The sequence below is a fragment of the Cryptomeria japonica genome, chromosome 8, assembly GCF_030272615.1.
Source record: "Cryptomeria japonica chromosome 8, Sugi_1.0, whole genome shotgun sequence".
NCBI classification, from domain to species: domain Eukaryota; kingdom Viridiplantae; phylum Streptophyta; class Pinopsida; order Cupressales; family Cupressaceae; genus Cryptomeria; species Cryptomeria japonica.
The window spans coordinates 231,793,632-231,804,414 of NC_081412.1; the positions used below are offsets into that span (position 1 = coordinate 231,793,632).

The window sequence follows — 10,783 nt, forward strand, 5'->3', positions numbered from 1 at the left end:
TTTCAAGACTAGATACTAAAAGAATTCTCTTGGTGAACACGATGGATATTACTAAAAGTAGAGATGCTTTCGAGAACACAACCAGCAGCCTTCTATCAAATCTGTCTGAGAAAGCTTACATCCCTGCAAATAAGTGTTGCGCTGCTGGAACAACCAAATATAATGCTAATGGAACATAATATGGTTTAGTTCAGTGTTGGAGAGATATATCAGTACAAGATTGCAGAACATGTTTGGCTAGAGAAAGAGCAAATCTGAGCAATTGTTTATTACAAAACAAGGAGCCCAGATTCTGAGCGCGAGCTGCAGGGCAAGATATGAGATATACCCAATTGAAACCTACTATTGAGATAGGGATACTTGAATATTTTGTCATTTTGATATTAAACTTGATGTATATGATGCTATTATGGTATGATCATGATGCTATGATTACAAGTTTATGTTTGTTTTGTTGTTTATATGATGCTATGTGACATGCTAATCTTAATTCATGCTTATAAGCTGCACAAATATTAAAATATATATATATATATATAATTTACATGTTTTTGTACTAACGAACCCAAACCCTTTTTCAAAATTTTGCCTACCAGCGTACCGGTTCTTCGAACCCAAACCGGCAAGTTAGCTTTATATTATCGTGTTTGAACAAATTTATCTTGTCCTATCTCTTCATTTTATTTAAGAAACTTTATATGGGGTGTTGGCACCAGTTCCAGACTTTGAAATGTTGATAAGAAGAGTGGCAGTTAGATGTTTTAAAGAATATGTTTGTGGCCACATTTAATATTATTTACTCCCTTGGTTGATAAACTTTACTGAGTGGCTCTACTTTTCAAACAGGGAAGCAAGTATATGTTAAAACATTTTCTTGGATCAAAAGCAATTCATTACTGTTTTAAAACATCATAAGCCCACATTTTCTTGGATCAAAAGCAATTCATTACTGTTTTAAAACATCATGAGCCCATATTAGAAAAATGAAAAGGAGGAATATATTGTGCATAGGATGATTTAATAGATTGAATTAATTGTTAAAAAAGGAGGGACCAAAATGCATTTTGTATGTGCAAACTCTTAATCCTTGGTGACCTAGAATTGGCAGTGGCAAGTTCTTGAGTTTATTCTTTACATGGAGGCAACAGGTTACCAATTCTGCAGGCTTGGCATAGCTTTGTGGGTAACAGCTAGGCTGACTAGCATCTTACTTCATGCTGCCCAAAATTTGTTTTGGAAACTATTATTTCGTAAATGAAGTTCTCTAACAGTATTTAGAGCTGCATATGCATTGTCCTGTTTAGCAGAGTTTTCAGCCACCATGGACTTGTTCAATATTGCATTCATGTTCTATCTACAAAGAAAAATAGTTGCTATTTGTCTTTTGTTTGTCATTAGTGATTATTTATCAATTTTAAACAGGCAACATAATTTTAAGGGGACCTGTGAAAAAGGATCAGCACCAGAAAAGATGTTAGCTAATCATGAAACTTGGATACTTTTTTATGCTAACAATCTGAAATGCAATTTAAGGCCAAGAAATATGGTATGAACGGGATCAAGAAATATGATAGATGAAAATATCAACCGGATCAAGAAATAAGATAGATGAAGATATCAACTTGGTGCAGCCGTACAATTCACAGTCCACAGAATATTCAGCCCAGTATAGTGGTTTAGATGTTCAGAGGCCTGTGGATGATAGAGTCACGGTTGAATTTAGCTCCAATGAGAGATGAAGATATCAACTTGGTGCAGCCGTACAATTCACAGTCCACAGAATATTCAGCCCAGTATAGTAGTTTAGATGCTCAGAGGCCTGTGGATAATAGAGTCACTGTTGAATTTAGCTCCAATGAGAATGAATATATTGACAGGAACGAACCAGATAATACACTGTAATCTATCAATACTTTGATGAAAGAGAACAGAGAGTATAGACCACATGGTGATGTACCAGTGAAGGAACTTAAAAATGACAATAACGAAAAAGAATGTTGTCAGCGCCAGGGTATAACTGTGGACATGTGACTGGGTCTCTAATTCAACTCATATGCTGTGTTACAAAGTTGGGATGGTATGATGAGATTCAGAGAGATCGTTAAGGGATCCATTGACTTCTTGAGGCAGTCAACAACAAATCACTATTTCATTGGGCTCACACAGGAAGTTCAATTTTCAAGCATGAAGAAGATTCTTGAAAGGTCTTTGTAGTTAGTTTGCCACTATTAAAATTGTCACTGTACACACTTGGTAGTGAAGAAGCCCTGATTTTAGACATTGTTGCATGTGGTGGATATGCTTCTGTAGACATGGCTATTTCTATTTGGTGCACCAACTCTCTGATCAAGCACATCAAAGAATTGCCGCCTCATGCCTAAATGAAAGGTTTGGAATGAGGATCTACAATAGCATTTATTGAACAATCAAGCGTTGCATGCCTTGGAGTAGGAGAAATTTATAATTTTAAATGTTCATTCAACAAATTCTCTCAAAACACCATGCTTGTCCCCTTCTTTCTGATCGACAAAACATCTATCTCCCTAGCTTGCACAAAAATGGGAAAACTGAAACAGGTTATCAAAGTCAATATTTAGCCAATAAACCATATTCTGTAGCAGCTTTCACTCAAAATGTTCTCATACTGGGTAAAGCAACTTTGGTATCCAAGGAAAAGGTGTTCGAAGCTTCAGAAGAAATAGTAATATCCATCAAAATTGCACTGCACTGTTAACCTTTTCCACGATGTTATCAACACCAGAAATAAACTCACTCATGCCTTAGCACAGCAACGGTTTGGGATTTCTATTACTCCTCAGACATCAACTGATAGGTGGTTGCTAGATATACTTGGGTGATATCTTTATCAAGTGTTACTCAGAGAATAATGAAGCATAGGTACCTCCAAGTTGTTCTTCATACAACAATCTTATGAAGGCTTGTAGTTCTTGTGGGCAGTGAGAGGAAGCTTATAAAGGACACAAAGGAGCAGGACACAGTCTTATGCATGAGTTTTTCTGATATGATTTTTCTTCCACATGTTTATAACAGTGCAGAGTTTCATCTAGCAATAAGAATGAGAGCAAAATAATGACAATGTGACAAGCATGTCATGGTACAATCTGCAGTGACAAATCTGTTTACCAACAGGCCCATTATTCATATTATAATTAGAATATTAAATTAGTATTTTAACAGTCATTAGTGTAATTTTTGCTTTATTAGTTTTCTATTTTTGGCTTCTATTTTTAGAAGCAGTCGTTTCTATTTTTGAAACCCTACCTGCATCGGTAATTTTCTCCCGCGACCTCGTCTTCTGCTCGCATCGCAATTTCTAAGTTTTCTTTGCAGTGTGACGTGATCTAGGTTTTCTTCTGCTGTGTGCATTCTGGGTATTTTTTGCGAGGGATTTTTTTTGAGAAAAATCGCTATTTGTTTCGACAGTGGCACAACATGTTCTCCCCACTCTTTTTTTTTCCGGCAGTTATTCTGTGATTTTGGTGTCTTTCGGATATTTTGGGCATCGTTTGTTGGAATCGAGTTTTTCAGGGGAGGAAGCCTATGCGATTTTTTTAGTCTTTACGGGACTACTGGTTTCGACGGGTTTCTTTATTTTTTGGCGCTGTTTTTTTTGGTCGAGTGAGGGTGTTTCCAACATGCGACTGTCTTCACCCGATTTTCGTATCTTTTCTGCGGGATTTTGGCGCCCTTCTCTGCGACAGAATTGTGGGTGTCGTGTTCTGCTTCCTATTCGTGTGAAGGTTTTTTGGGGGGGGGGGGGGGGGGTTATCAGATTCCCTTTTCGGTGCATATTGTGATGTGGGCATCGTTGACTCCGCTGGAAAATGCAAAGCTTTGGGACGTTTCGGTGGGTCCTAGGATCGTTGCCACGGCCAGGGGCACCCCAAGGATTTTCAGATTATTTCTGGGTTTTATTAATTTTGCCCCTTCAAAAAAATTATTATGGGTTTTATTAATTTTGCCCCTAAAAAAATTTATTATTCTGGGTTTTTAATAATTTTTTCCTTAAAAATTATTTCTAGGTTTTCTGATTTTTCTCCACAAAAATTCATGGGAGGGTTTTGCTTGATTTTTCCTCAAAAATCAGGGAGTGTTGTTTTACCATGTGATGTTTGTTGTTTTGCCGCATGATGTCTACTGTTTTATCCTACGAAACCCGGGGAAGCGTCCCCTACCTGAAAACCCCCGTCCCAATCCCAGGGACGTTTCGGGGACCTGGGGACGGCCAGGGGACGTCCCCCCCGTCCCCAAATTGTCAGAATTTTGAGGGGATGTCCCCGAAACGGGGGGGACGGCTTCCCTAGCTGTGGGGGACGTCCATACATCCCGGGGACGGATTGGGGACGGCTAGACGTCCCCCACATCTAGGGCTAGGGAAAAATATTAAAAAAAAAAAGTCATATTTTCAATTTTTCTAACATGGGCCCTCTATATTGAAAAAATTTAAAAAACAACTATCAATTTTTTTATTATTGAATTTGAATAGTTATGAAATCAAAATACGACTATCTATATTTAACTATTTTTCTAACATGGGCCCTCTATCAAAAATTAAAAGGCAACATTAAGCAATTTTAGTATTTACTTAGTACTATTTTGATTTCCATATCGCAATTGACAATGAAACAATATGGCAGCAGTGTGGCCTTTGGGCATTTTGTATGTTATTTCTTTAATATCTATTATGATATGCATATTGACAATGTGAATGAATTGAAATTCTGAATTATGAGTGCATATTGAGTATTGAGTCTATTGATAATGTTGTATGTTCGATGTTTGCATTCTAAAATGTTTTCATAGTATCATACAAATGCTATATCCATGTTTTCATATGAATATAACGTATAGATGCATGCTTTATCCATGTTTTCATATGAACATTTAGAATTTTCCTATATATTTTAAATTTTCCCTATATTTTATATAGCCTTCCCCTTTGCCGCCGCCCCCCCGTCCCCGTCCCGGAAACTCGTCCCCCTGTCCCCCCGTCCCGGAAACTTGGGGTAACGTAGGTTTTATCACGTGATGTCTAATGTTTTACCACATGAAGTTTGGTGTCCTACCACATGATGACTGGTGTTTTACCGCATGCTGTTTGGGGTTTTACTGCACGACGTTTCAAGGTTTTGTTCGATTTTTTCCTCAAAAATTGATTTAGGGTTTTGTTCTTATTTAGGGTTTTGTTCCTGTTTAGGGTTTTTGCCTTTTTTTTTCCACAAAAAATTGATGATTTGTAACTTCAGTTTTGGAGGGTTTGCTGATTTTTCCTCAAAATCGTGGTTTCAGGTTTCAGTTTGGTTACCCAACATCAGGTTAGATGGATTCTGGTATTCTTGGTCATTACCACTTTGCAGATCCTAGGAGGGTCTCCGCCGCAGCAAAGTGTTCTTTGTGTTTGTGATCGAAAGACCTGCAGTGTCTTCTGTAGTGTAGTTCATTAATAGAATGACCATTAAGGGAGGGTATTAGAATATTTAACTAGTATTTAATTAGTATTTTAATGGTCATCAGTGTAATTTTTGCTTTATTTAGTTTTCTATTTTTGGCTTCTATTTGTAGAAGCAGTTGTTTCTTTTTAGAAACATCACCGCTTGTAATTGCCTATTTAAAAGGCTCTACAATTGAATAAAGTAGTCCGATTATTTGAGCAATAATTTTTCAATACAATGATTTGCATTTTTTAATTTTGCAGGCTTATAAAATACAGCATATTAGGTATTATAGTTGTAGAATGCTAAGGTTTCTGTCAGTTTCTAGTCTTCACACACTGAAAGGTGTAGTAACTGGTGTAACAGGGTTGACAGTGCAAACAATAAGGTTTCAATAGTGTCAATAAGGTTTTAATATGGGTTTGTATTATCCCATAGAAAAACCTAATCCTTTGGTTCTTGGCTGTGCTTTAAGGAATATCATTCTGATATTTTCTATGATATCAATGACTTATACAGATGTATCAACCATCTTAACTAGAGTGGGGGTTACTTTACCTGCAACTTCATAATGCCATACAAGGTGAAATAATTTATATGCCTTTGATTTGATCATTCTCATTTAAAACTGAAATAGATCATTTAAATTTGCAGTACTTACCCAAAGCATGATGGAAACGGAGTTGTAATAAATCTTGAAACACACTTAATAATGATCTGTTTCTGAAATTGTTCTGTAGAAACTTCAGATTCTCGCATGACTATCAGCAAAACTTACCATAACTCTACATTCCAAAAGCCTGAAATAATTGTTCAAACTTATTTTTTCATATCTTGGCCTTTGGGGTTTCCTTGGATCTCAGAATATCCTACATGTGATAATCAACTCTGTAGCCTTTAATATATGATGGGTAGAGAAGAGGGGTACTCATCATGCAAATCCATATTAATATTTATCTATGACATTATATTCATGGCATTCTAAAATACGTAGAAGATTGTTTACAGGTTTCTCAAAGAAGTGAGTTCATCAGTGAGCCTATTCTAGTTGGTGCCACCAATGCAGATGATTTAGAGTTTCCAGCCACTAGGGATGCTGAGAAAGTTAACTACAAGATACTCTTTCTCACTTTATGCAACTTATCAATCATCAATGAGAGTCACAGTAAAGCTGAGATTTCCCTTTCCTTCACATATGTTGAGCCTACTATTAGGATGGACTTGTTATAGATTTATTTGTAGTTGCTATTCCCAATTCTTTAACTACGACAATTCAACAGAAAAAAATTAAAAAAATAAAAAATTGTCTTATCAATTGTTAGCTGATTAAAATTGATTGTTTTTTCATTATTTTAGCATAAAGAAATGCATTGATAGAAAGAGTAAATTTTCCTACAGCTTCAATGTCAAAAACTTATAAAGTTCAAAATAAAGAATGAAATTATGTTAATATCCACACATGACCAAACATAGCCCAATGAAACTCAAATAGTACGTCAGTTATGATAGAACAATTCTAGTAAAAAAAAACGCCCTAGTTAACAAAAGGCAACTCAACACAAACAACTATATAAAGTAAATAAAAAAATAAGGGATAAATCAGAAGCAGTCAAACCCCAACCCCTGTAATCTATGTATGAATACATAGAGTCCAAGTGATGAAAGAGCAAGAGATTAGGGTCAGAGACCAGCAATGTCACATATATGTAGCAGCTCTAGGGCTGGGGGAATCTCAGTACAAGCAAAACTTGCTCATGACTAATGATACACCTTCTACTGTGAAGACAGCAAAATTTGCTCATGACTTATTATTACATGCAGATGCAGACCTTTCATTAATAAGGAGATCAGAATTCATCGCTGTCTTGGGAAGTGCAAGAACCGTGCACTTATTACACCTCTAAGAATTTTCATTTATTGGAAACCATTATTTATTGGTGACCCAAGGAATGGAATTCTTGTATAAATATGAGAACCAATAATGATTCTAACAAACAATTATAATCATCTACTCTGCATAAGACAAGACAACATTTTTGTGAAAAACAACAGTTCTGAGAAATATATATCGTACAAGAATTTCATACCAGTTAGCTGCAGGATTCCTCTCGGATAGCATCAGAAAAGGCAAGGGCTAGAGATTCTGCAAGGCTTGGACCAGACTGAAAATCCTCTTTTATTTGTGAAATTTTTGGCTTTTTCAAACTACTCGACCCAGGTTGCAATGATCCTGAATTATCTAAATCAGAGCAACTTCCTTTGCTCCTAAATGTACTAGTGTTACCAATTCCAGTGGCTGCCAAGCTATCCATTAGTATAGGAACAAGATTCTTCCATGGATCCTCCACCATGGATTTTTTAACAAATAAATCTGGTCTTTCACTGGCAGAAGCATGAACACGAGATCCCCGACCATGATTAGGGCTGGGAGATCCTCCTAAACCTCGGCCACCCCTACCTCTGGGGTTCATCCAAGCTTGTCCCCTGCCACCTGAACTTCCCCTTGGCTCGGACCAGGAAACACCTCTTCCGCTGAAGCCGGAGCTAGGACTACCATTCCCATGGGGTACTGAACGAGGGCTCCCTCTACCACCTGGGCTTCTCCGAGGATCGTGCCATGAACTCCCATTGTGGTGTCTACGTTGTGAACCACTCTGATGTTGTTGATACTGCTGCTGTAATGGGGGCAAAGTCTGGGAAGGAATTTCCGGTGACCCAAAGCTATTCATGTTGGGGTCAGGACTGAATCTTGGAACACGGGTCAAGGGCACAGAGCTTTCGGTACTCGAATTATAATAATGCATGGGTTGCGAACCGCTTTGACTTTGCTGATGCTGTTGTTGTGAATGGGGCTGTTGTGACCAAAAATTATCATTACGCGGGGTGTTACTAAATCTTGGCTCAGAGGTCATGGACGCGGGACTTTCATTGCTTGAATTGTAAAACCCTCTAGGTTGTGTGCTACTTTGGGATGGCGATGGCTCTGAATTGGATTGTTGTGACCAAGTATTGAATCTTGGGCCTGGGGACATGGGCAACGGACTTCCATTGTAAGAATTGAAGAAACCCCTGTGATGGGGACTGCTTTGATTTTGCTGCTGCTGCCGCAATAATGGGGATGATGGGTGATTAAACCTTGGAACAGGGGGCATGGGCAGAGGGCTTTCATTGCTTGAAGTAGAAAGCCCGCAAGGACTACTGTAGTACTGAGGGCCAGAAAAAAGGTTGTTTCTAGAAATAGGTGACCCAAAAGGCGCTCGAGCTGCAGGGCTCAATGGATTCACTGGCTGAAAATCTTGCTGCTGGGTATAGGATCCAATGGGAGTAGAACCATTCGTAGGAGATAGCATCGCCCTAGGTTTATTAGGGTATCCATTCGGGCTTTCACTAAGAGTACTTTTGCTATTATTTTGATTGGTCCTTCCATTTTTCTTGTTACCAGAGAAAGCAGCAAGTGGGTCAGTGTAATAATCAAACCTGGAAGGGTTATGAGATGTGGGTGTGACCGAGGAGTCGATTAAAGGATTGGAGAGAAGCCCTTGAGCAGACTGCGAGCTTTCTTTGCCTTTTTCTGGGTCTGTGTTGCTCTGCACTGCTGCCATGCGCATGGCCTGAAGCCTTTCTTTTCTCTTAGCCGATTCTTCCTCCATCCCTGAATATGCCGCTTGCATATAGCTATTGAAAGGTTTTGAATCTGCAAAATAAGGACGTATAGACGTTGTTTAAGGGTTTTTTGTATGCATAACATAAATCGCTCTGAATAGTTTGAGGGGAGATCATCTTCCAGACCGACTTTTTTCGAAATCGGTCATTTTTCCCTCTGAAAGAAGATCGTGTAGGGCTCATACCTTATCAGTTTTAACCGTTAATTTAATCACGCTGTGAAGCATATCGCTTGGCTAGATTCCACATAGTCATTTACAAGCAATAGTAATTCCCCTTTGGTATATAAAAAATTAAAAATAGCTGTACTTTCCACTTGGTTTAAAGGGTTTCATTAGTGATCTTAAGAACTAGTACCTATACCTATATTAAATTATGTCGACAGACATTTATAATAAAAGGGAATCTCACTATTGTTATTTGAATTTATTGATTGTTTTCTTTTAAATATTACATTCTTTACTATCATTTGAATGTAACATATAGTTGGAGACAAGTGGCAAGGGTTCTATTTCATGCATTTACGTGTCATTTGCATGTCAAATTGTTTCAAAATAGAATTTTTGTTTAGGAACATTTTGATGTCATTGTAGGTGCCTCTCAATATAATCGACATAATAATTTAATACAAATCCTAAAGAATAATGTAAATACAAATTTTAAAGATGTTGAGTAGTGTACATAAATTAGTAGCTAGGATAGCATACAAATTTTAGATAAATTTATGATATATTATTTTCATAATTTATGAATTCTATATTTTAAATATATGATTATTTAAATAATATTAAAATTTTATGAAACAATATTACTAGTTTTATAATATAATTTTACTTATTAAAAGATGTAGTTTTTTCAATTATTTTATGTTTGATTAGAATTATTCAATTATTTTATTTATTTTAATTTGTTAAGTATATGATTATTTTTAATCATTTAACTTTTATTTAAAGAGATATTTTAATAGTTATTCAAATCATTGCATACATATATATGAACACATAAACAGATGAAGAAGAAATAAGATAAATCTATGTAGAATATGCCAAGAGATATCATTATTGAGGTTTTTTTAATTTTATTTTGTTATTTTATTTAACTCGAATTGAAACTTGAGTGAACCATATACATAATTATAACCCTAATTTAATCATAATACTAATTGAACCATAAGTGTAACCTCAATTGATCCATAATGATATCATTTAACTACAATCCTAGTCCTAGCCTTAATTGGTCTATAATTGAACCCCAACCTTAATTCAAATGTAATTGCAATTGAATGCTTAGCCTTACCTAACCCAAAAGACATAACCCTAATTGAACCATGTCCCTCACCCAACCCAAATTAAACAATAACACTAACATTGAACTTCAACCCTAACCCTAATTGAATTCCAAGCCTAAACCACTTTGTAAAAAAATTTATGCAGCATTTGTTTGATTATCCTTACTTTCCCAAACTTTATATGCATAGATTAAAAATCCCTTTAGTTAAACATAAGACAAAAGCATTAATTATAGCTCTAGTATGAAAATCTCAATTCCTTTCAAGATTGGGATCCTATGTAGGAAACCCATATGTAAACATAAGCCAACTACTTCTAACACTCGGTCATTAAGCAATGCACTCATCATGATAAAGATGCTCACAAGGCACTTCTTTG

At 36.5% G+C, this 10,783-nt stretch overlaps 1 protein-coding gene across 1 annotated transcript; it reads right to left on the reverse strand.

Annotated features, from left to right (window-relative positions):
* Positions 1-7,006: 7,006 nt before the first annotated feature.
* On the reverse strand, positions 7,007-9,427 carry LOC131078970 (protein SICKLE). Its single transcript, XM_058016830.2, has 2 exons — positions 9,302-9,427; positions 7,007-9,147 (listed from the first exon to the last, which is right to left on the reverse strand). Exon 2 carries the CDS (start codon positions 9,122-9,124, stop codon positions 7,544-7,546), a length of 1,581 nt encoding a protein of 526 aa, XP_057872813.2. The 5' UTR covers positions 9,125-9,147; positions 9,302-9,427; the 3' UTR covers positions 7,007-7,543.
* Between the last annotated feature and the right edge of the window lie 1,356 nt (positions 9,428-10,783).

Excerpts from the sequence above, each read along its gene's own strand:
- LOC131078970 (XM_058016830.2), bottom strand. The coding sequence starts at position 9,124 with ATGCAAGCGGCATATTCAGGGATGGAGGAAGAATCGGCTAAGAGAAAA.